At 36.0% G+C, this 26,755-nt stretch overlaps 3 protein-coding genes across 5 annotated transcripts; 2 read left to right on the top strand and 1 right to left on the bottom strand.

Annotated features, from left to right (window-relative positions):
* Positions 1-4,543: 4,543 nt before the first annotated feature.
* Positions 4,544-8,429, bottom strand: LOC122311719. The gene is made up of 3 exons (XM_043126360.1): positions 7,608-8,429; positions 5,724-6,071; positions 4,544-5,644 (listed from the first exon to the last, which is right to left on the bottom strand). The coding sequence occupies exons 1-3, from the start codon at positions 8,070-8,072 to the stop codon at positions 5,021-5,023; spliced, it is 1,437 nt and encodes a 478-aa protein (XP_042982294.1). The 5' UTR covers positions 8,073-8,429; the 3' UTR covers positions 4,544-5,020.
* A 6,099-nt stretch (positions 8,430-14,528) lies between these two features.
* On the top strand, positions 14,529-21,827 carry LOC122310730. 3 transcript variants are annotated; one of them, XM_043124854.1, is made up of 10 exons: positions 14,529-14,709; positions 15,541-15,607; positions 16,172-16,425; positions 16,923-17,529; positions 17,769-18,425; positions 18,900-19,343; positions 20,231-20,425; positions 20,635-20,688; positions 21,306-21,368; positions 21,454-21,827. In XM_043124854.1, exons 1-10 carry the CDS (start codon positions 14,639-14,641, stop codon positions 21,535-21,537), a joined length of 2,496 nt encoding a protein of 831 aa, XP_042980788.1. In that variant the 5' UTR covers positions 14,529-14,638; the 3' UTR covers positions 21,538-21,827. The 3 variants fall into 3 exon arrangements, with proteins under 3 accessions (XP_042980788.1, XP_042980789.1, XP_042980790.1); XM_043124855.1 differs by having other exon boundaries at positions 16,155-16,425; XM_043124856.1 differs by having other exon boundaries at positions 15,541-15,634.
* A 1,266-nt stretch (positions 21,828-23,093) lies between these two features.
* Positions 23,094-23,909, top strand: LOC122310731 (snakin-1-like). The gene is made up of 2 exons (XM_043124857.1): positions 23,094-23,313; positions 23,520-23,909. Exons 1-2 carry the CDS (start codon positions 23,094-23,096, stop codon positions 23,702-23,704), a joined length of 405 nt encoding a protein of 134 aa, XP_042980791.1. The 3' UTR covers positions 23,705-23,909.
* The last annotated feature ends 2,846 nt before the right edge of the window (positions 23,910-26,755 follow it).

Here is a 26,755-nt window from a genome sequence, read left to right as displayed (position 1 = left end):
GAGGGGAGAATCTACTATAATAAGCTTAATTTACAATTTCTCTTAGTCTCTCATCTTCTCTATACAATCGATCCCGAAGGTCTATATTCTGGTGGAGAATCCATCGCTGGGACTCTTATCGTGAGATAGAAGAAATCTTCTTGGAGAAGTATGGCCAAAAAGTTCCTGAAATTGCATATGCCCGTACTTTTTATCTCTTGTCTCTCATTTACTTTATGTCACATCGTTACTTCTTTATGTCTCATTCTCTCTTTTACTCCTGACATCCTAATATCTTGACACCTTCCCTTCCTGCTCTGTTCCTTTTACCCCTCTCTTCCTTTGTCCTCTAGTAATGGTCCTTTGATGAGCTGGACATTGAGAACCATTTTGAGCCTGATGCATTTTACTCCTTTACAATAAGTTTTTCCCTAATTAGCTAATGGGAGGTCAATCACATTTCCTCTTATAATTTTCTTTCATTCTTTTTCTCCCTTTCCAATTCTAAGTGTTGAATGGACTGTGCATGGCTAACCGAGTAATGCAAACAAATAAATCGAAAGAATTGAATACCATTTTTATATGCAAATAAATTAGTCACAAGAATTGAATACCACGTCGATATATGGGCATGGCATACAGTTAGTTACGTTGAAAAATGTTATATATTGTACTCCCGTTCTATTCTTCCGTTAGTAGTGAGTCTTGAAAATCAAAAGGTGAACTAATAATTGATGGATAAATATCTTATCAAGACAATATAATAAAACTTTAATAAAAGTATATTATATAACGATAATTTTAATTTATTATTTCAAGTTGGGCTCAATATGGCAGGATGTAAGAGCTTTGCAAATTTTGATTCTGAGTTCAGCCCAGATATCATCACATCAGCACTTGTAGAAGCTAATGTGCATTTGGACCCATTCACCTTTAGCCTGACCGATTACTACGGGCGAAACGAACCTTTTCGTGTGGCTTTTTCCACTAGGAGGAGGCCCTTTGCGAGGCCCATCAGAATCACATTGGACAGCTTTAGGTCGTTGTCAACCAGATCAATAGCTACAATGAGTATGAACTATAATTTTCACCAAACAAAGAAAAGGAGATAGCCATTTCATCGTAATTGAATCAGCCGACAACTTTAACGACATATTTCGAAATGAGATGAAAATTTTATGAATAATAGTGAAATTATTTTTAAATAGTAATAAATTATTTTGAATTAAGATGTTTTATTAAGTTTTAATAAATGTGATAAATTTGGAAAATGATTACTGACTCTTTAAAAAAAAAAATAGAACAATAATGACGCAATATGTCTTCATCCCTCGCTGTAAAGTTAAGCTCTGAGATACAATTTGGCCACATTGTTCAGCTGTCGAAGAAAAATTCTGTGTCTGACAATGACAATAGCAGAAAGGTGGATTTGTAAGACAATCGAATTCTTGGTGTCTCCATGACCAAAATAACCACATCATGAGATGCTAATCCATAATGTAAGATTCTGTAATTGGCTATCAAAATAATTAAGATCCAACGACTTCATCATGACTTTATTTCTCACATTCTTTGATAATTAAGATGCTGGCCACTGCCACTTGCTTTTATTATGCGTAGGTAGAAACGTGCGTGCGTAGACCCCCACAAACAAATATGCCAAAAAAAATGGAGCATACGCACAGATTAACAAGCTACGTTTTTTTAGTATCTAGACTCAGATACGATTGTAGTAGAGTTGTGTAGGTCGGTATGGGTCCAGCTCAGAAAAAATAAAAATAAAATAATAATAATAAGGGTGTGGCCATCGGAAGCCACTAAAGTCTCATAAATTGGATTGCATCAGTTACAGGTAACAGGACATTGGTAAATTAAATACCATAAATATTCATCCATTCTTTGGCGTTACAAGAAGTGGAAGCTTCCTTTGCCGACAGTGCTGTGATTTTTATTTTATTTTCGTTTTGTCTTCCATCTTTTATTTCTTATCCTATACACATCTATAAATATATAAAAAATTTATGTGTAATTATTTTTACGTATTCTTTTACGCACTCTACTGATGTGATTGGCTGGGTATTAAAAAAATAAAATTAATGTAGTCAATCACATTAATAAAATATATAAAAAATACGTAAAAGTGATTATATATAACATTATTTATAAATATATGGTGTTGTTGAGATGATCTACATTACAAGAAGCTTCCTATCTATACTTCCTTCTTGAAATGCTCAATGCACCTCCTAAAACCCTGCCGAATTGCAGGATTATAGTAAACATCCCCTTATAAAAAGGGCTACAAAGTCAATGTCAACCTTTGAAGCCTTGCCTTTCACTTCCCTCTCTTCACAGTCGACACACACACACAGGGATACACGTATCGTGCATTTATTCTTACAGAGTTAAATGCATAGTCCCATTCGTGAACCAAGGTTAAAGAAGTGGGCATATATAGTTTTTTTTTACAATAAGGTTGTGAACCGAGGAAAGGAAAAGGAAAGTAGGCCCTTCCCCACGTGCACTTCAATAAAATCCAGTCAAGATCCCAATTCCTGATAGAACTATTTCTAAGAAAACACTCTGAACCTTCTACATGAGTTACATATTTTGAAAAAGATAGTACTGATAAGGGATTTTTAAATGATGTTATTAAGTCAACTTTAGAATCTGGCTCTAAAATCCAACTGAACTGATCAAAGAGAAGTGCTTAGAGTCCATAATTAAATGACAGGAATTGAAACTTCAGTTCCAAGTCAACCTCGGAATCTAACATTTCAGTCTAACTAAGAATGGAGATGAGGTCAGAATAACATAAACAATTACACTTTTAAATACCAATTCCCATATGGAGGATGCTGCACGCATATTTTTTTAAAGGTTGTTTAGTCCTAAGTCTCATCAATAACCCTGCTTCCCAGAAAGTCAATACCAATCTTCAACTCAATTTTTTGGCTCTTAGCTAGTGGGTTTTCCTCTCAACTCTGGTAAATTGCCCAGAAGTAACGATTATTGAATTAGGTCGTGGTTTGAACTTCCAACGAGTTGAGTTATCTATGCACTTCACATAATGATATATAATGACATGTTTCATAATTATAATGTTGTGCTTTAATTTGAAAGAATTTCATGAGTTTAGTACAACTGACTGACCCAAAACAATTGGGCTGTGCTACGTAAAATGAGCTTCATCGAGTTGGCATTTTCGAACGAAAATTTTAGCAAGAATGTACCAAACGAAAGGCAATAATACACAATTTTTTTTTTTTTTTAATTTTTACTTTTGACCAGCGGCCAGCCTTGATTGCATTGCCTTCCCCACAGCCCGAACTGCACAATGGTAAAACGAAGGCAAACATGAGCTGCTGCCCGCATAATTGGGTGTGAAAATGACAACTCTAGATTTTTGTCCGTTGTGTCGGTTTTCGCACATTTAAGTTGTCACATTTAGGCTCTCTATGCCACATCTACCTTCAAGATCAATAAATAAGTCTATACGAGCAAACTGTAAACATGTTTGTTTGTAAATGTGCACCTTCCCCCAAGATTTACCCGAAGGCCTCTCGGTTTCAGGGGCCTGGACCTTCAACTCCATTGGCATTGTCCCCACCGAAAAATAAAGCCTGGGGCCTCGTCTGTTTAAGACTTTGACCACTCAGGAACATCAACATGGTTACATGTGGTGGAACCTTCACACCCACAGACAAAAAACTTAAAAGAAAAGAAAAAAAAAGAAAGAAAGAAAGAAAGAAAGAAAGAAAGAAAAAGTATAAAGGCCCAAGTCGGGGGGTAGAGAAGCTAAGATAATGCCTGTAAATCCAACTATACATAAAATGATCATAGGTGTTTAGTTCTGAGCAAAGATACAGATTACATAACACATTTCACTTCATATGGAATCCAATATATTCATAAAAAGAGTTAAAATATCAAGGTTTCCTATGCTAATGTGGCACGCTTCCACGTCATATGCAATGGATACCAGAGTAAGTGATCACACACCAAACTTGTGATCATATATCAAGACAGTCGTTTGCAGATCCATTTACAGTCTTAACCCTCACATTAGATTCAAAAAGTAATTTCACTTGAAGTTGCAGAGACCCCACAATGGAGACTTCTCAGTTCTAGGTTGGGGGGGGGGGGGGGGGGGGGACAAAGATGAAGCAAAAAGGTCCCAAAGAGTCAAAGACTTCCGGGGACTCCTAAGCACCATAGAGACGAGAAATAGAAACATACCACAGAAATGGAGCATTGTCAGACAAATCTCATCAGCTTTCAAGATGGCAAAATTCAAGGAGACCCCATAGATGGATGATATTAGGAAAAATTAAGCCAAAAAAAAAAAAAAAACAGATTCAATATTACAGGTACTTCTTTTCTCTTGGTAAGTCAATATTGTAGGCATTCAACATGTCATTGACAAGATGTTTTCATTAGCATTTTTCTCTAAAGAAGCACTGACCGAAACCCATATACTATATGCGAGGATTACAGCCGCTGAAGAAAAGAATTCGAGCTTCAACTCCTTCACCAAGCCCTCCTTCCCAGACAAAGAAACAACTTTTGAACCCCATGGAACAACCACACAGAAGTTAGCAATCTTACAAGAGGCAAAATTAACGAAGTAAGCATTACAATCAAACCCATGTCGGTTGAACCCAGTTTCCTTCTTATCGTCCCAACCAAATTCATTCAAGGAAATTAATAGAAAAATTATAAAAGGTTAGCGGCTCCAATATTCCCAGAGCTTCACCACCTTCATAACTTGAAGGTAAATTAAAAATTAACCTCCACTTGCTCTATCCCTATAAATGGAAACCTGAGCTCCAACTACCTAGTTGGATTCTGCATTGAGTATAAAGATTCAACCAGGCCCCAGTGAAACCTGTGAATGATTATGCTCTATTTACAGATTAATTGAGGAACAAACCAACTTCCAAAAAACTATCTGAACTCCTAATCCGTGACTTCTAAATGTTAGTCAACTAAAACTAGCTAACAATATAAACAATTTCCCCTATTTGGATCCTATCCTTTCTTAGGCTTCCATCTTCCAAATCATGTTATCAACTGAGCTGTCATGGTCTTTCTCCAGGGCTGCAACTTTGGCCCGATGTGCTGCGAGTGCAATTGCCCCCTTTCCCCTTTCTTCCTGGGGGAGTTCACAGGTCTCGCTGATGGATCCTGATCTCAAATCTGCTGGGGGAATGAAGCAGTCTACCGACAGGCCTGGGACATTAAATGCAACCTCTTCAATTGTCCAAGCTTCTTCCATCTTTGTTTTGGTATGGCTCATTGCCATCTCACCGAACCTGAAAAGCGTTACCACAGAGCGCCCAGAGTGTGCAATCATGATCCCCTCAACAGGCCTGTAATCGTCAAGGAACGAATTGATAGTAGTCTCCCAGTAGACTGCATCACCACCAATAGATTGGATGCGGGTCAGATGCGAGTCCTCCATGTGAACAAGAAGTCCAGTCTTCTGGCTGAAGTAGCCAAATAAGACATGCCTAATTATCTCTGCCGGACCTTCACTCCTGGCCTTCAATGTCTGAGGGTCAGCACAAAGCTTGAGGATAAAGCAATCCTCGCCATCGATCTTCTTCTCCCCTATGCATCTTGCATCCGCAAACATACTGGCGGTAGTTCTAGGATCAAGGCCCTGACATATATAAAAGGAACCAAATATAGAAACGGCCATAAAACTAAAACAAACTTGCACAAAAAGCCACAGTTTTTACCTGAAGTGCTCGACGCAGAGGCCTCACGGGCCCTTTTGCAGTGTGGGCACCAAGCCAGGGAGTGTGCCTCCAAACAAGCTCGCCATTGCAGCCAGCATGAACCTTGCTTCCCCCAACTGCAAGCTCCACATACCACATATCGGGGTTCATCTGCCAGAGCACAAACCCTCCCGATTCAGCACATCTCGAGGCATTCCGGTTCTTCGTCACCTTCGTGGCGGTTTCAAACTCAGAAGCTAACATCTTGATCTTTCCCATCGCATAGGCATTTTTAATCAAGCTCTGCAGCTTCTGTCCACCAGAAGCCGCCGTGTACTGCTGCAATATGTACTGGGCGGATGAGGTCTCCTGCATTAATAACCGTCAGGGAAAACGAAAAATTAACACTGGGTTTTACTAACTTTACAGTATTTTTGTTTTAAATTTCAAAGAGGAGAGAAACACTAATTCCAAGTCTAAAATGCAAACTGTAGTATATTTTTCTTTTCTTTCTTTCTTTTTTACTTCAATAAAGTAGCAGATTTATGCTTATTTTCATTCCAACTAAGGATTCTTTGGTGTGTTTTCCTCTGTTTTCTCGTCAACCAAACGAGGACTTAAACCGGGAAAAATATTCATAATATTATATATATATATATATATATATATACTAGTAGTTGGGCAACGTCCAAGGGACGTTCGTCCAGTGTATAGAAATATTATTTTTATTAAAGAAAAAATTTTGAATAATAATGTAATATTTTTAGAAAAAAAATATATAAATTCTAACATCAAATAGTAAAATAGACTTAAATCAGTTTTAAAGCATTTAGAATTTATAAAAAAAAAAAAAAAAAAGAATCTTGAAACAAACATGTGCAGCACAGGAGATAAACTGTTAACAGTAAAGGAACGTGCATAGCACGTTTTCTTAATTTAATAAATCGATTATTTTTAAAAAGTAACATAATTTTTATAAAGAAATAAAATACTAAGGTTTTTATAAGATATTATTATTTGATTTTAATGTTTCATAATGAATTTAAATTGATAAATAAATAATATTTTATTAAGATAATTGTATTCGTAAATGTAGTTGGTAAATATATTTAAACTTAATTATTTTACATTTCTCTTTGTTTATATAAGGAATGAATAAAAATTTTAAATCACATAAATAAATTGATATATAAATTATAATTTATATAAAAGATCATATATATATAATAGAATATAGAATATATATTTATATAATTTATATAGATATATATAATAGAATATATATATATATATATATAGATATCTAATATACCTCATAAATAAATGATCATCAATGCATAGGTTACAGGATCATGCATGCTGCATGAATTTTAATAATTATGAATTTATTCATAAGTGATTGGGGAGAGAGAGATTAAAAAATTAAGAACTTTTAAGAAGAGAGAGCCACTTTAATTTATTCATGTAACTAACGGCGTTAATTTTAACGGTAAAACAACAAAAACCGTTAAACCAATAAAATTCTGTTAGATAGCCACTTTATATATATAAAGATATATATATATATATATATATATATATATATATATATATATATATATATATATATATATATATATTGGCAGAATCTGAACTTGGAAGGGAAAAAAAATCCAAAAATGATTTAAGGAGCAATCAATATCCCATTTCCATAACATATACCACTAAAAAAACCGAAGGTAACAAAAACGAAACCAACCCAACTCTTTACGTCTCTGGAGTCACCGAGTCACCCCACAAACGATTGAGAAAAGCTCTATATTATCATTTTTGCATGAATAAGTGAGGATCACTGTAATTTGTAAAACATATTTTCCTGAGCGGCAAATGGGTTTGTAAGAATGAGAGAGGGGAGGAGAGACTGACAATGGGGGTGTCCTTGATGCTAAGATGAGGCAATGGGTCAGTGGTGCTAACGTGCACCGGGGCGAGAGGAGCACCCATCACCCCAATCAACAGCCTCAAATCAGACCTCTTGCAAGCCGCCATGGAAGAGGTTACGGAAGGAGTCCTCACTAGCTGCCCCTTCATCCACTGCCCCAAACTCGATCCGCTCCTCTTCGAGTCCCCGATTTCCCCTCCGTCAGGGTCCGGACCCTCCATCAGCGGCGCCAATGCTTCCCCCAGTGGCCTCAGACTGCCGGATCTCACGATCAGAGGCTCCGGATGCGCCACGGGATTTTGGTGTTGGCTGCCCTTCTTTCTCCGGAGAAGGCCCGATATGATGGGCGAACCGGTTCTGGCAGGGCTGTTGGCCCGAGACCGAGACGGCGAGAGGCCCCGCACCAGCTCATCTTTTAGCGCCGAGAAGAACCCCTGCTTTCTTTCCATTTGAGACTATACTTCCCCCGTATTCAAAACGAAAATCTTACCCAAAATAAGTGATACGAGAATGTTGTTTTCTGCTTCTGTGGGGGAGGGATTAGTGGGTGTTTGGATAGTTAGAGAGAAAGGCGGGTTTATGAGCGAGGTGAACGTGAGTGAGACTTGTTCTTTAGAGAGAGAGAGAGAGTTTAGTGAGTAGGAGCGTGGGAAACCGGTTAGGGAGAACGGCTCGAAGACTGTGACTTTGAGGTGGTGGTAGGGTGCGAGACTTTCGAGCGAGGTATATGATTCTAGAGAGAGTTAAAAAAAGGTGATGTATCTTAGAGAGGGATGGGAGAGTGGGTTTGCTGGAGTGTGTAAGAGAAGGCAGGAGAGGTTTTAAACTTTTACCGGAAATCCCGCTTCTTCTTCTTTTTCTCTTTTGCCTTTAAAGATTCATTTGGGATAAATACTAAACAACTATAAATATTATCTATCATACATACATGTATGTATGCGCGTGTTTTACTTCTTTTTAGATGCATTGTTTAGAGATTTTTCTCTTTAGAGACAACTTGAGCGGTTTATTTGACATGAGAAGTAATTTATTTATTATTTCTTTTATCATCGTCCGTTTATTATTTCATGATATGATATTAATTAAAAATTATTTAATATATTTTAATTGTAGACCTATATTTAATGATATATAAAAAATTGTTGCAAAAATAATGATAAAAATGAGATTATTTAAATTTTCCTTTAAAATTTGTATATGTGGGTCTTGTTTTGAAGTTGGCTAAATGCCACGCGCACATGGAGAGCAACTGTGCATTTGTGCTCCAATATCCAAGAGAATGTGATGCTCTTACTTCTTTCGTCCAAATGCATAGCGGACTACCAACTGAGAGAAAGCCCTGACGTGGAAGGTGCACTGTTCTTCATCCTGGTAAGGAGGAAAGTATTCCACGGCCTTCCGAAGCGCGTGGCATACATTTCCAGAAGGTGGCATCGAATCTTATTCTGTATTGGATTCTGGTAGAGAAACAGTTAACAGACGCAAATCCGTTCATTTTCAGTTTCAAACAGAGAGTTGAACAATTCCTGGCTGCGCGGTACTCTCCCCCAGCAGTATTTGGAAGTCCTCCTTTTCCATGAGTTTTATTACATTTATAGCCTTATCCACATTTATATGTACCTATATTTTGTTCCTAATTTCTCTCTAATTCTCTGTCCTAAATTTAACATGAAAATTTTTAGAAAATCTTGATACATTGGACCAACATGTTAGAGTACTCATTTAATTTAAAAAGTAAACCAATATAATTTTCAATATATATATATATGAACCAAACAAATCAATCTAGTGACTTTTTTATTAGTCCGGAGTGTTTGGAAATAGCATTCCGACTAATCTTAAGAGTGCAGAGGTTATTGGTAATAAGTTTTTCGCAAATACATATTGAATAATTCAAAAAAAAAAAAAAAACTTTCAATCCAATAATCTTTAAAAATTATTTGCACTTAAAGAAATTTAGATCAGAAGCATCAGTAAATATGTTGGACAATCGTGAAGATGGCTTTTTATATATATATATGAGAAATAATATTTACAATCGTAAAATATGTAAATTCTACACAATTTATTTAAAATAATAAATAAATACAAAAGCAATTAGCCATGAACTATATAACGTGACTATTCTTCCGCGTTCGAGGCTAAAAGAACTTACGCGTTTTAACTTTATTTATATAGTGCGTACAGCTAGAAGCATGAATGATGAATGAGTTTCCTAATCTCCTTCCCACTCTACGAGGAATAAGAACCTAATGATATCCTAAATCGTACATCCTGCTTAATTAGATATTGTTTTTAATTATAATTATCTGAAAGCATAATCGTGTATGGTATAAACACGACCTTGTGTCCTAAAAGTTATCCCCACCCATGATGGTGGTTCGAGGCATAACAGTATAGTTAAAAAGTCAACAATTATGGTTTTGGAAGTTGATACGTTGCTGCTCGAACGTTCATCCATAAAAAATAAATAGTAAATAAGTATATAAAATATAAATAAAGAGAATGGTATAGAGATTTATGTGATTCATTTTTACATATTGTTTGCAGTGAAATTCACTAAACTTAATAATTGTAAAATTTCTTATAGGCTCACGTATTTCTCAATACAATGAAAGAGATTAGGATTTATAGAGGTGAAGAAAATGCTATCATCCTGAAGAGAAGATTTTAGGGATCTTTGCACGTAGTCAAGTCCTCCCAAAGTTGAGGAGTCTTCTTTATAGATGTTTCTTTCATTCCTTAAAGTGTAATTGAATCATACTTTCTTTACGAAACTTTTCCATTTTACGTGTATGAGTCAATTTCCTTGATTTTCTTTTGGTAATAGATTCTCAACAGGCAAAATCCAGCTTTTTAAATATCCAACAAAGAGTATTTAATAATAAAAATATTGATAAACAGTATTATTTAAAGGTATTTATATTATACAATTCACATAACATGATTTGATTTATAAATTTTAAATCTTTTAAATTAAATGATGCACCGTGAATAATATATAATGTAAAGATTTTAAAATAAAATTACTCAAATATTGATACATGTGATTGTTGTTTTCATATATATATATATATATATATATTGTTATTTAAATTATACAAAATAGACGAAATGCGTCCAATGAACGACAGATACAGAGTGGGTTCCATGTATTTTTTTTTTTATCCTGTTTTTTCTTGTATTCCGACAAAAGGATCCACGTAAATGTGTTTGATTCGGGAGGTGGCGGCCTGGAAATCATCATGCTAAATGCCCATCCTGCATGTGTAGCCTTGACCATGCTTCATCTATGAGGGCCGTTTGTTCGGTTGGACTCATGTCCGGCCAACACCTTGTGCATGTACGTTCCAGGTTGTTTGTTTTTAGTCGACGCGGCTAGATTTCTTGTCTAGGTTAACTAATTTCTTCAATGTAAGATATTTTTAAATCAGAAATATTCAAGATTTTTCTCATGTCTGATTTGAAAGAAAAGCTCCTCATGTATCCGTACATATGGCGTTCAAGCCACGATGACTGTATTTTTATTTTTAGCAAAACGACGAGGAGCCGTCCAATATTATTAGGAGTAGGCTCCACCGAGAAACTCAAATAATGGCCTAAACAATAATCGAAGGGAATATCACTCTCTAGAATTTAACTCAGGGCCTATTTTTTTTTTTTTTTTTTTAATAACAGATCACATCCATTCATTTAAGAGGACTTATAAATTTGACTTAAACATCAAGTCAATTACAACGATTGATAGCTTCCCAACACACTAAAGTGGTTGACATAGTCTAGTCCAGAATGCTAATCTCTAAAGACCTAAGTCTAAGAGACAGCACAACTCTATCTAAGATAGAGTTACCAAATCCCTATACCCGACTAAGCGGGATATAGGGTACCAACCCCACCAAACACCGCCAAGCGGAGGGGGGACTAATTTTTTGGATTTTTTTTTTTGAAAATAAAAGACAATAAAAAGAAACTACATAGAAAATACTGTACACGGAAAACCAGTGTAATTCGTAGGTACTGTAGCGCGTGCAACACACGCGCCACTCTATGAGAGAACCAACGGCCAGTCTTGGAAGTCCTCGACTCACAGGTCTCAAAAACGCCGCTCGTGGCATTGGTAGAGGGATTCCCAATTAAGTCCCATAGATTAATGATGTCAAGGTTAAGATCAAATATATATTTATAATTATATTAATTGGGAACTTAGTACTTATTTGTTTATATTTTTTTCCATTTCATTGTCGCTTCTCAATGGATTTAAATAAACCAAAACGATACGTTTTACATCACAATAACAAGAACTTAAAAAAAAAAAAAGAAAAAAAAGAAAAAGACATTTTTATATGTAGGTATTGGCATCTATATATACACGTTGTTTTTGAGTGTGTTGGCATCTAATGGATCATATGCGATTCCTCCGATACATGTTTTGGATTTTGATCGCGATCTCTGCTTTATTTTAAGTGATGATAATGCTGTCACTAAGAGTCCCATCATCCATGCAAAAATATCTTAAACCCCCGATCCAATAGTTAACATCCGATATATATATATTATTGATCAAGCTAGCAACTTGGTAGCCCCATGATCACCTTTTCCATATTCCTGTTTTATTAATCAAATCCGTCTGAGTAGGCCACTACTAAACCATAATTATTGATCTAGTGCGTGGCCCACAATTAAAGATCGAAGGCAGACAAAATTACTGTTGTTCCTTAAAGACAAAGGCATATATACAAAACTCCGTAATTGCCAATCTAACTCCAGCCTCGATCGCTTAATTTACTGTCAAAAAGGTTAAAACGATGTTTTGTAGTATGAACAGCTAATTATCTGACAATATTCTTTTCTCGGAGCTGTAATTTGCAGATCAGCCTGTGCCATAAAGATATATATATATATGAAATATTTTAATGATATATTCACTTAATTTATTGTAAAATAGAATTAATGCATTATATAAAATTATGTTAATTTATAAATTTAATTTTAGAATCTTTTATAATATCATATTAATTAGTACTTCTCAATATAATATATATTAATTATGTACGTTATGATGGTAGGGTTATTAATTTTATAATGAAATTACCAAAGCCTACGTACGCTTTGTTTAACTTTACCACACATATTAGTATATACACGAGTCATGTACATATATATATATGGAAAATGAGTGTAATGCTTCTACTTTACTACATCATCATCATGTATCGATGATCAAACCATGCACTAATAGGAAAATACTTACTTTTTATGTATAGATATGATGCCTTCCCTCATGCACAAATGATTAAGGGTTCTTCATTTGATTGTAATTGCCAACTATGCTTTCTTCGGCGGCCTACTGCTTACTGAAAAAACGTATCCGAAACTACGCGTACGTACGTAGCAGCTATACTTTCACACTTCAGTGGTCATCTGTTGATCTGTTCCCACTTATAATATCATGTACAGTGGTGCTCTTAATTAATCGCCAACTTAAAACATTGCCAGTTAGTTTGTTGCTGCTTTTGTCTATTTTTTCTGTTTTTTTCCCTGACCAGAACAGGAAACATCCGAGGCTAATGTGTTTGTTAATTATCAGTTGTTGGGATAGGATGATAATTAATAAATTAGAAGATATAAAGCTAGCTAGCTGCATGCAATTAGGACCTTCCCTTTGGGACCCAGATCATGATACGTACCCTAGCCTCTTTTGTCTTCACCAACAACCTTCCTGGCCTCTTTACGTCCCAAAGCACGTGCAGTACTCATCCAGCAAAAGACACTTATTCCAATGCATAATTGAGAGAGAGGGAGAGAGAGAGAGAGAGAGTTGAGCAGCTTCGTAGAAAATTAAAGCTTGGTCATCGTGATTCATAATCTTTGATAGTGAGATCAAGTGAGGCCAGCTTTTCTACTTTTTTTTTTTTCTTTGAAGAAGAGTCTGTTTTAGAATGAGAATGGGAGAGAGGCCGGTGACCTTTCTTCTGTCAAATCTGGATGACAAGAGATTGTCATATATATAGGACCAGTATTATCATATTTAGGTTAATTATAAATTATAAAGTCATCAGACATTAATAGACCTGTAAGAGGTGACCCTTTAAACCTTTTGCCCTGCTTGGGGTTACAACTGCATATGTTCCTGCTTCTTCTTTTTCATACACTTGTCGTCTATGATTCCCCAACTTTAAAATAAAGTCGATATTCCAATATATAGTGTTGGCTGAGAGAGCCGATTCAATGCTTTGTTTGTGTAAAGGTTGAGCACTGAGATTGACCGGTATAAAATGTTATCATATATAAAATATTATAAAAATGTTATATACAGTCATTTTTATATATTTTTTTCATAATTTATTAATATGATTGAATGCATCATTTTTTTAATATAAAATAAATGTTAAGTTCCGTTACATCAGTGAAATGTATAAAAAGTACGCAAAAGTGACTTTTATAACATAATTGAAAATATTAATTCCATTATATTAAAATTCTGATCAGTTTTCTTATTAAAAAAAAAATTATTTTGATCAGTTTATTACAAATGAAAATTTTAATTTTTTAATTACTATTATTTTATTTAATAAAAAAAGAGATTTTGATAACGAACCTTTACATAAGAAGACAAATATTTTAATTTTCATTGAATCTTAAGAAATTGGAGGAAAAAATTGGTAGGATCAAGGGGCTTCTCAAACTTATATTTGATTAGTGTTACTTACAAGCGCAACTTTAATGTGCACTGCATGCATTCTAAAATGGGCTTCGAGGAGTGCATATTGTTGGGCTCAACTGAGCGGCAATTCCCAGTTCAGTAAGTTTTTTCTGGGCCCAATTTATGGGCTTAAGGTCTATACTCTCTCTCGCCCATCACGGAGAAAGGTTTTCTCAATTTTAAATCAACAAAAGCCGAAAGGAAAGGTCAGAAAACAAAAAAAACAAAAACTGCCATTCTTAAATCTTAATTCTTAACTCTGTATAAATTTGTATATGTAAAGAAAAAAAAGTAGTCATTTTCTACTGTTTTATGGTAATTCGAAAGCTCCGGTCATTGAGCTCAACCGTCATGGCCATCGAGATCGCAGCTTTGGAAGAAAGGTTCACATCCTGTTTTACCTCGGTGTATTACGACTATAATTTTGTTTGAATATTTGGCGGAACTTTCAATGATATCGTTGCAGTTCTTCAATGCTGTGTAATCCGATTATTCTTTTATTTTGTTTTCGTGGACTTTTTTATTCGTCTCGGCATAATTTGAATTGCTGGTTGTAGACAGGGCGTGTTGTAGTAAAATTTACTCTCCCAGTTTTATTTATTTTTGTAGTTTTATTTTTTTATTTTTTATTCGCTTCTGGATAATTTGAATTTCTGGATATAGAGAGGGTTGTGTAGTAGTAAAACTCACCGTTCAAGCTTTAAATTCATGGAAAGGAGTTTGCACTTCACTACAATTTAGACAATCCTAGATTTTAGAGATGGAACTTCAATACTGTTGCTTTTTAACTAACTTCTATAATGGTCATTAAGGGTATAAGAGACATGATTGTCATTAGGTGTTGCAAGGGCCTACTCATTGTGACCATTTTAATGTATGGGGGCTTGTTTGGACACTGGGTTATTGCAAATTAATCTCGGGGAAGTATGTGGAGATTTTTTTCCCTCTTTAACAGCAGCCATTTACTGTAAAGGCTTTGCATTTTGCTTCCCCCCCTTGAACTGGTTACTGCAATTTTTTTTCCTCCCACTAATCTCTTTCATGTCCAGTCTCATGCTACATGCTACACAAAGTCTTCTTTCGACTTCTTGCTCTCCGATGTCTCCGTTACTTTGCATCAACTTGTTTATGATCTAATTTGATTGAACCGATCAGCTTTACTATAGGATTGATTTATTTCTCGTTTAACTATTCATTTTTTCTTTTGGTTCTAGGTACATTGATTCTTGCAAGAAGCATGGTGTCATACCTAATACTGCAATTTTGTCTGGTCTAAACAAGGTTTGTATCAATTGTGTTCTGTTATAGGTAAAGTTTTTTAGTTTAATCATCCAATTTTAGTGGACGTTCTGTCTGGTCTAATCTGGTTTACTTATTCAAATTTTCTTTTCTTCAAAACGGGATATTATCATTGGCTCATTGCTTTTGTTATTGTGCATGTGGATGTTGAATGGATAACACACGGGTATGAACACAAATAAGTAATTTGAAATCAGCTGCTTTAGATTTGAGCAGACAGTCTGCCCGAGCATTTTTAACTAATTAAAAATTAATACTTATTAAGTTTATCATCTGATTCTGATAGTTTTAACTCATTTTTTCCTACCATCTTAATTTTTCCTGGGCCAGGGAACGTTATTAAAATTTTTGACACTGTTTTGTTGTTATGTTTAGATGCAAACTTCTCCATCTCTTGTAGAATTCTGCAAAGGAAGAATTAACATCTAACATTTTCCTGAGCAAGTTCCATGAATCGAGTTTTGTATGCTGGATGCAAATTTTTTGAAGTCATTTTGTATCTTGGAGACTGGTTCTAGTGAAATGTCAGTTTTCTTTGTTTTTCAGGCTGTGGTGAAGAAATCCCGCCATGAGCCGTGTAGCCTGGACATTTTCTTGGACCATCTCAAGGATACCGATTTTCATCCACTTCTTGACATATTTATGGAACTTGATGCTTCAGAGATTGAAGCGATTGATGTACGTAATGAATCATCATGTATGTTTGATGGAGAATATGCTTTGTCGTTGATGCGTGCCGTCAATCAAAAGCTTCGACGAGTTGATCTTCAAGATTTTTCATTTGGAAAGAATTTCTTACGGTATCTATTGGTCCCCAGTGCCTTATTCTTAATTCATTAATGTAGTTCCTAATTTATTTCATCACAAAATATCTTTATTTGCCACCTTTTTCTAGCAGTAATAAGATAGTGAAGCTCTACGATTTGGCCCAGGAAAATTCACTCCATTTGAAACTTGATATTCGAGAACAAGTGAATTTGATTGACTGGGTACTTCAGTTTGAATTCAGGAATGTTGAACACCTGTGCTATAGCATCTTCTATTTTTTGAAGACTTATTTTTTTTTTCTTAGGACTTTCATTTATATGTATTTTTTTGCAGTTTCCATTTGTAGTGTGATCTGCTTTGTATATCCCTTCAAAGTTTCCATTTGCGTTGTGTCTGCTTACTTATGCGCAAAGAATTGGTTCTGTTTTTCATGGCTTAGAAAACCAGTGTATCAGTTGACAAAGATTATGAAACTACAGGTCTTGCAAAGATAAATGACTTTTCATCACTAATTTAATTTTACTCTCAGGGATCTCTCTAAGAGAGGTTTGCCATGCCAAGTCTTAGCCTTGAGGTCTTCACACTTCCAGAAGCTCAACATAACGGGGGAGTTCAAGCGGATACACACCCTTAACCTTGACTTCAGTACTTCACTCACTAGTTTCAAGGAAGATTGTTTTACTTGCATGCCCAATTTGATGTGCCTCTCAATGTGTGAAACGAGAATTATAAATCTTTGGACAACCATTGCCGCACTTTCTAAACTCCCTTCTTTGGTTGAACTTCGGTTTCAGAATTGGCTGTGTTGCAATGATGCTGGGCCTTCTGCCACATCATCTGAAGGGAGATTGGATAGCAGAACTGATTTTGGTCAGTCAAAGAGTGCTCCTTACACTGGAGCATCAACTGTTGATATCGGTGTAACCACAGATTATAATTCAACCACGGAAGAGGCACTCAGGAATTTGTTTTCACTTAATGATGTGGTAACAAATCACGAAGCTCAAAGCATGATTGAGGATTCATCAGATGATAGTGATGTCGATTTTTCTTTTCGCCAACAAGAACATGGTTATAGGGAGCTATCATCCATTTTTTTTCCTAGGTTGAATGAACAGTTTGATCAGCTGAATGAGGTAAAGCAGATTGTCCTTTCCCTTAAGACAATTGTCTGTAATCATAATGCAAGATAGGCAGTAAAGTTTATACTTCTACTTTAGATAAGATTCTTTTAGTTTTCTTTTGGGTACAGGGCTATAAACATATATGTTTTCTGTTGTCTATATATATGCATCATAATGAATTTTTAAAACACACCCATCCGTGCACACGCGCACACACTATTCGTTGTCTGACTTCCTGACTTGTCTGGCAGGTTTCTTTTGACCCGTTACACAGTCAAAATGGAGAAGAGTCTTTGGCAGCTGCCTTTACAAGGCAAATTACAGATGTCACTTTGAAGTTGGTTTCTTGTCATGCTTCACCGATATGCTTTGAAAAGCACTATAGGGACTATATGATAGCTTCATTGCCCCGTTTGAAAGTTTTAGATAACTTGCCTATCAGAACGATTGATAGGGAAAATGCTACAGTTACCTTTTCAAAATACTTTGAGTATCTACCGTACAAAAGGAAGCATAAAGAGAGTGTCGTTAGTATCTTACAGAAGCGTGAACTAAGAGCAAGTCACAGTCATATGCAGAATCCAATGCAAAAGTCATCATATACTCCTGGAAAGTCAAAATATTTTTATACCAGGTCTCTTTGTGCTGCTAAAGTTGGGTCTTCTGCCTGGCCTTTATTGCATCCACTTTCAATTAGAAGCAATGGTTTGGGAAGTGAAGGTATGGGCTTTCGTCCAAGGCAGTTCGAGTATCATCCATCTGATTCTAGTCTAATGGTCTTTGGAACTTTGGATGGTGAAGTTGTTGTAGTCAACCATGAGAAAGAACAAATTGTTAGTTATATCCCATCACTTGGTGCAATGAACAGTGTGCTGGGACTCTGTTGGCTCAAGAAGTATCCCTCCAAGGTATATAATTTCTGCATGGAATGTGTAAAAGAGATCAAATAATAGTGCTTTACTATTCTATAGAATATCCTCTGCAATTACTATTTCTCTTCTGGGAAATTATTACTGCATTTTATATTCGAACGGTGCTACATCATCAGGCTTTAGCTTGCTTTGTCGTTTCCTTTAATGGTTATACGAAGCCATGCACAGATAGATTACATCAAAATACAGAATTGTTGTGTGCTGTGGCTAGTAGCTTTGCTAACGGCAGGATGTGTTATTTGAGTTCTCATCATTAGAACTGTTGGTAATCATACTCTCAAGTTAGGGATTCATTCCAAACTATTTGCCGGTCACTAGGTACCGGCTTAAGCCAGAACAATTGGCTTTCTCCATTGGTGAATTTTTGGAGGATTGGCTCTTTGTCAATTTTATTTCTAATGAATATGGGGTTTCTAATTCTGTTTTAACTTTTCCGCTGGTGAATGTCAGCTCATAGCTGGTTCAGATAATGGTTCATTGAAATTATATGATATTCAACATATGCCAGCAACTACTGTGAGCATATATGATAATAGTGCTGGCTCTGTCTCCTTTGATGAGTTCGACCAACTGACGTCTGTTCATGTGAACTCTACGGATGAACTCTTTCTTGCAAGTGGATACTCAAGAAATGTTGCATTGTATGACTTAAGCAGCGGAAGACGCTTACAGGTTTTCACTGATATGCATCGAGAGCATATTAATGTAGTGAAGTTCGCTAACCATTCCCCCTCCATTTTTGCTACTTCTTCCTTTGATCATGATGTCAAGTTGTGGGACTTACGGCAGAAACCACTACACCCGTGTTATACTGCTTCAAGTTCTAGGGGAAATGTGATGGCTTGCTTTTCTCCAGATGATCAGTTCCTTCTTGTTTCAGCTGTTGACAATGAGGTAATATTTGGATAGATTTACAGTATGATTTGAGGGTGTTGATTTCCTTCTATGTTCTTAAATATCCGACTTATACTTTGGTCTTATCCTAGGTGTTTGGTTCCCAAGTCTCAGAGTTTTAAATGCTTGTTGAGATTGGTCCAGGCACAATAGAAAGTGTCTTAGTAAAACAATAAAGTTTGTTAGAACCTGCCTTGAAGCATGACCATTGAAATGGAAGATTTCTATAAACAGGATTACACTGCTTTTTTTTCACCCTAAAAATTTTTCTCCATGACTTTTTCGCCTTATTTTACATGATAAACTTTGATTACTAAATTTGGTATATCGCTGGTGTGAAGAATTTTTTGTGATACGAGTTTGACACCCAATATTAAAGGGCCTACAAGACTAGGATGGAGTTCTGAACCAATGCCGTGAAAGCCTCATTTGTGAATTTAGCTGCCACAAAGTTTCAATACACTCTAATATGCAAGTGGTAGATAAATGGATGGATAGTGAATGGTCATTCTGGATTGTTTCTGTTGAAGATTGTTTGTGGCATGGTGGTCTGTTTAGAATGAAAGAAACAAAGGATATTTTCTAGTGGTGGAAGTAGGTATTGACAGGGTTCTTGGGATAATACCAACTTAGTTGCTCTTTGCTGTAAACACGTACTTCAGTCTATACATCAGAGAGACTCCATTTTAGTTATTGTGTTTTTTTTTTTTTTTTTGTCAAAAATGTGCGTTAGAGTTCAGATATATGTTCATATTTTTTTTGTATATTTATATATATATATATATTGTGCTTAGTCCTTTATTGCTGTACTTATTGACATATTGATCATCATCATCTTCTTTTTTTTAAGAGGTTAAGTGGAATTGAGATATCATGTGGTTTGCCAGGTTAGACAACTTCTGGCTGTTGATGGGAGGCTCCACTTGAATCTTGAGATAGCTTCTACGGGAACCTCCCAGAACTACACTCGTTCCTATTACATGAATGGAAGGGATTATATTATCAGCGGGAGTTGTGACGAGTATGTAGTCCGCATTTGCTGTGCCCAAACTGGAAGGCGTCTAAGGGATATCTCTTTGGAGGTACCTCATATTTGTATTTATTGTTTTGGGCTAAACTGCTGTATCATAATGTATGAACCACTTATGGGTATGGATACAATGTTCAAAATGATTTAATACCGAAATACAAGAAGTGTCTGCCTTTGTGACGTCAAACTCTATCATGGTTGTGGAGCTTCATTGTTTCCCGAGAACCACAGGAAAGAAAAATGATGGCTTTTGTCTTGCAGGGAAGTGGCTCAGGATCTATGTTTGTGCAATCTTTGAGGGGCGATCCTTTCAGAGTGAGTTCTTAATTTTACTTCTGGTGCTTTAATAATCAACCCTCTACTGGTAAATGAAGTATACTTCTGTAATGATCCCACATTCTACTAGCAACGTTTAATAATTTGATATAGTGCCTCATTTGAATCACCATGCTTGATAAAACATCAGCATTGCCGATGCATGTTGCCAGTTGAGACACAGAGCACTCACTTCTACGCTTGATGCCCAAATGCTTATCCTGTAGTTGTGGGTGTATTTTTTTCCCTCTTAATTTAGCTCTTGAACTTTGACTTGGATTCTTTTGATGCCCCCTTCTTACGTCCCATGACATGTTGAGTTTTTCAAAATAAAAGCACTGCATAATTTTTACTTGGAATTATTGTTTTAACTACCTCACAATTAATTAGTATATTAACATATTCATGTATGGTAAGACGTTATACTGATGTATGCCCTTTCCATATAATTACAAATATCATGTACCGTGAAGAACCAGTTTTAGGGTTTGTCTGTCACCTCACTGGTACACATTTAAGGGTGAAATTGTTGTGCCGGTGCTCATGCAATCTTGGTGTTTCCACTATGGGATACAAGTTTTATTTCCCTTTGTTTTTTTCAATGTCTTTGCATCCAGGATTTCAACCTGAGTATTTTAGCAGCCTATATTCGTCCAAGCTCAAAGTCCGAGATTGTCAAGGTAGAAGTCCTATATTGTTTCCTTGATGATGTCCAATGTCTGTCTTTCTGTGAAATTTAAGATATCTAAGGTACAATCTTGACAGGTCAATCTGCTGGAATCAAGTGACTCTACCAAGGAAAATTCTCTCTGCCGGAATTCCTGCCCATTCAATAGTATGGGAGGTTGATGTATATTCTTTGTTTTGTATGTATCTTTTCCTTGTACATGTAGTAATACGGCTTGTCTTATCAGTTTCCGTTTATTCGATAACGAAAAAGGCTGTTATTATGGCACATGTAACAATTTATATTCCGAGTGCTAGTAAATTGCCCAACGCCAAAGATGGGCTGCCACCATCTTTGCACTAAATGAGACACGTGCTTGGGTTGGGGGCCTTATATACGTGTAAAAATATAGCATGCGTATATGTATCGAGTTTATAAAATACAAGCTTCAAGAAAAACTAGACTTTGAAAAGGAGGTGTACTTGGTTGGTTGCTGCATTCATATTGTAGCGGTTGCATTGTTTTGTATGTGCTATATCTTCTGGAGCTGTCATTTTAGGACAAGCTAGCTACTTATTACGTAGAATACATGAGCCTTGAGGCTTTCCTATTCTTTTTCTCTTTTGGATGGAAGATAAATTTTTAAAAGGAATTGCTTTCTTAAGTTTGCTACACACGTTATGGACACGTGCAGGAATATGCTGTATATAATCTCAGCTTTTTCTTTTTATATTACTTGGATCTAATTTTCTTCTATGATCCGTTGAAGCCTTGGCTTTCAATGAGCTGTGCCTCGAAGTGAAGCTTATTTCAGTCGTAGATTCTTCATCATCATCATTATTATTGTTGTTGTTCATTATCTGCTGTGGCATAGTCAACCCTGCATATAAGCTGATTTCAGATGGATGGCATGCGTCAGGGTAACTTTTTTAAATTGTTGAACTAATTTCAATTCATTTTAATTTATTTTAAATCGATCATCAATGAGATTTTATTATTTTTATAAAAAATTTTAAACTAATTTCAATTTATTACATATATTTTAATTTAAAAAATTAAACTCTATCAAATTAAGAAATTTAAATTCATTTTAAAAGAATTCACAAAATATTATCATTTATAATTTAATTTAATTTATTTCAACATTCAAATCCAGTGCAATGGCATGATATGATCTAAGATCAGTAACTTTTTTACTTTTTGTCACATTACTGTGAAGATCTCTGAAGAAGGGAAAAAGGAAAATATTGAAAAAGGGTACTGATATCACAATCTATTTACTATTTATGTATATTTTAAATTTTTTTAATTTAATTTAATTTTTTTAAATATTTTTTTAACATTTTTTATTATTAAGAAAAAATTTAAAAAAAATATAATTTTATTAATACTTATTTTCTTAATTATTAAAAAAATTAAATATAAAAAAAATTATAGATAAATTATAGTTGAATAGTAATAATATCTTTTTCATTCAAAATAGGGTTAACATTTATTTCATGGCACATGCAGACAAGGACGAGCAAGTACTCGCAAACATTCAAAACTTCAGAAACGCGTGGGCAGAGAGCCTGAACCACAGCTCATCACGTCCTCTCTGCGACCGAGGTAAGTAACTAATGCAAGACCTTCCATAACCTCCAGCTGTCCCCTCACAGAATGCATTTACTCCGTTAGCTCCCACTGGCTTATGTAGTGATCAGTCTCCTAAAGTTGCCAAGTCTACTTGCTGCTATAAATGCCCAGTAACCTCTTGCGGTCACAACTCACAAACCTCTTCATCTCTGCTTCCTCTAGATCATCTTTCACGCACACACATCCTTTAACAAGGCTAGAGATCTTTGCAGCTCTGATAACAAAAAGTCGCACGCAAAAAATGAAGCTCTTCTTTGCCACCCTGCTGCTTTGTTCTCTTCTCCTAAGCTCCTCTTTCTTGGAGCCCGCCATGGCTCAGTCAGGTGACTTTCTTGTTTTAAAACGTCGTCATGTTCTTAGATCATTTTCATTTTTATTTATTTTTGCTTGTGATGGTAATAGTAACTATTGAGTCACTTGGATTGGACATGTACGTCCTCCTAGCCAGTCTTTTGCTTTTTATTTTCCCATTTCATGATTTGCGGGGTAATAATATTAATATTAATGGCTTTTGCTATGGCTGTGAAAGGATTTTGCAGCAACAAGTGCAAAAGCAGGTGCGCAAAAGCAGCGGTGCAGGATCGATGCATGAAGTACTGCGGGATATGCTGTGAGCAGTGCAAGTGTGTTCCTTCGGGGACTTATGGGAACAAGCATGAGTGCGCTTGCTACAGAGACAAGAGGAATTCCAAGGGCAAGCCCAAATGCCCTTGAAAATGGCTGCTTTAGGAACTTGTGTATGAATGAACAGAGAGAGAGAGAGGTTGAAGAGTGTGTCGAGATAGGTGCGGTGCATAATAAAGAGTAGGCAGCCATGCAGTTTATTAGTTAGTCTGAATTATGTATGTATGTCTGTGAGAGAGTCCAATCACGTGTAATTGGAATAATATTGAGAGCAGCAGGACGTATATTGGTGTTATTGTGTAACGACAAAATTATCTCTAACTTTCCGTTCTCTCCCTAAGCACCGGTAAACATTTGATTTTTGAGAATTTTAAGAGTATCAGCAATAATTTTTTTATCTTTATTTTTATTTTTAAATTTGAAGAATATGTCCTTAAAATCATCCACATTAGTTTATTCATCTCTAAAATTATAAATAACTAGCTACAGTCTTTATTCAAACATGAAGAACACATTTTCATTCTTTAAATAATTCTTTATTATTTTTTCTCTCTATCCCGAACGGCTCTCTCTTTTCTCTCTTTCTTTTTTCTCTACTCTCTCTCTCATTCTCTTCTTTCTCCATCCCCGAACGCCTCCATCTCTCTTCTTCTCTTTTCTCTTTTCTCTCCATCACCGAACGCTCTTTCGGCTCTCCATCGCAGAACGCTCTCCATCCCTGAATGGCTCTCTCTTCTTCTCTTCTTCTCTCTCCATCCGAACAACTCTCCTCTTCTCTTCGACACCCATTTCACCCCTTTATCTCTCGTTGCTCTGTTTTCTCTCTTGGACGCCCACAATTTTCTGGTGGTTTCTTCATCAATGGCGGCCTCTTCTCTCGCTCACGGCACGGCCCCCACATCGTTTCTCTCTCTCATTGCTCCCGGATGCCCTAGCTTGCAGGTGATTTCGTCCTCCATTCCTACTCTTTGGTGGTAGAAATTTGGGTCTTATTTCCTGAGTGGTGCTGCCCTAGAACGATTTAGGATTTTTTTTTACAAGCAAATTACCCCTGATTTTATGCATGCCGTAGCCTCTGTTGTTGAATTTTTTGTTATGATCAATGGTGGATTTACATGCCTTTAGACTAGATTGCACGAAATAGGTTAATGAATTTGACATTGACATTGATTTGGGTCTTATCTGGAATATTGGCATGCACTTGGAGGATTTGGGTAATCTCTTCTCTCGATTCTGATTTGAGTTTTTTCTGGTTACGTACTGGTGGTTGTTGCTGTGGAGCTGCTGTGGAGGTGAATGGTGCTGCCGTGGAGCTGCCGTGATTTTGACTTGAATTTATTGGACTATTCAGATTTTAGGAGAAAAAAAAATAATAAGAATATTTTATTATTATTTGGTCAAAAAATACATAATCCAATGTAAGAATCTTTCTTCATCTTCAAAATCAATCTTCAAAAAATGTGATTTTAAAGATGAAGATACATAAACCATTGCTAGTGCCCTAAAAGAATGAGCTCCTCTCTCCCCAGCTTTTGGCTTTTCCTCCCTCGTTCCGTTGTCAGCATTCCCACCAGCTCTCTCAGCCCATTTTCCCCCTCGTCTCGCTCACTTGCCGATGATTATTATTATATTTTCAGCTCCACTGGTAGTAGATATGTTTGTTTTTGATCGGTTTGATCTTCTAAATTATGATATTTTACTAAACATCGTCTTATTATACAAATTGAGACCCTTTTCATTCCAGGCAAAAAGATCTCTCATCTCTTTCATTATTTCACTTATCAACATGATGAAATTGCTAAAATGCCAGTTATTTAAAATATAGAGAAATTCAGTCATAGAATTGAAGGAAAAAGCTAAGCAAAACAGAATGCGTAGAAGAAGATCTTTATTCCATTCGATTCGAGTATATTTTCTCTTCTGGAAAAGGGGATGGTAAGATCAGAATACAGCAACCATCGGTAAAAAAGGAGAGCATCAAACTGAAAGGAACAAGAAAACCATAATCGAATATTCGAAACCATAAAATCAAACCAAACCAAACCGCTATCTTTTACAGACTACAGAGCTACTCAAATCAATGATACATACTCGATTAAACCTTTAGCCCCTTCAGTTCCTCCAGCTACAACCATCGCCGCCGCCACCCCTCGAGTACCTGGACCCACTGTCACCATACCCACGGTCACGACCACCTCCATATCCGCCACCACCTCCACCGTAGCTTCTGTCACTGCGGCCCGCCTCCACCTTCATGGCATCCACCACCACCGTAACCCCTACCTCCGTGGCTGTAACCGCCGCCTCCACCTCCCCTGTTTCCGCGGGACTGAGCCTCGTTAACTATGGTGTTACGATCGTCAAGCTTCTGACCGTTCATGCCCTCGATGGCGTCCCTCATCGCCTTCTCGGTGCTGAAGGTGACGAATCCGAATCCCCTGGATCTCCCGGTCTCACGGTCGTTGACAACCGGATAACAACCGAAATACAAAAAACCAATCGTAATATATTTTCTAAAAACGCACGTTTTGAATTATCATTAAAAAAAAAAAAGTGATGCCACGTATGATGTACAAGTGTGTAGCTGCTACAGTTGTTGTTCTGTAGAAGAACTCCGTGTAATAAATAATGATTCTAGAATGGCTTTCATTTGGATAGACTCGTCTTCTTCTTTCCCTCTCGTTACTGAGAAACTATGGGCATGTCTTTATTCTCAAAAGAAAAAAAAAAAAAGAATGTCAATTCAATTGAACATGCATGGTCTGTCGACCTATTTGCTTCTTATTAATATATATATATATATATGTCAACATAAGAAAATCCATCAACACATGTTGCTCAGCACAAAAATTAAAAATCCACTCATGATCTCTGTGGCCAAAAAGTAGAAGATACGTTGTATTGCATTTCTCAGCATGGCAATCTCTTTCTTCGTCATTTTGAGCTCAATCTATACTCCATTAATTGTAGATCGAGAGCAGATCGGTGGGAATAAATCGCAAACTATCAAATTCTGTGAAACGGATCAAGGATAGACTATCCATTATATAATAGAAAATTATATACGCTACATTAATATTTTATTTTTATCTTATTATATAAGATGTGATTAATTTATTATTATTAGATAATTTTTTATTA

This window comes from Carya illinoinensis, chromosome 5 (assembly GCF_018687715.1).
Source record: "Carya illinoinensis cultivar Pawnee chromosome 5, C.illinoinensisPawnee_v1, whole genome shotgun sequence".
NCBI lineage: Eukaryota > Viridiplantae > Streptophyta > Magnoliopsida > Fagales > Juglandaceae > Carya > Carya illinoinensis.
Note: the sequence above shows the minus strand (reverse complement) of the source record. Positions and strands in the feature narration are given on the sequence as shown.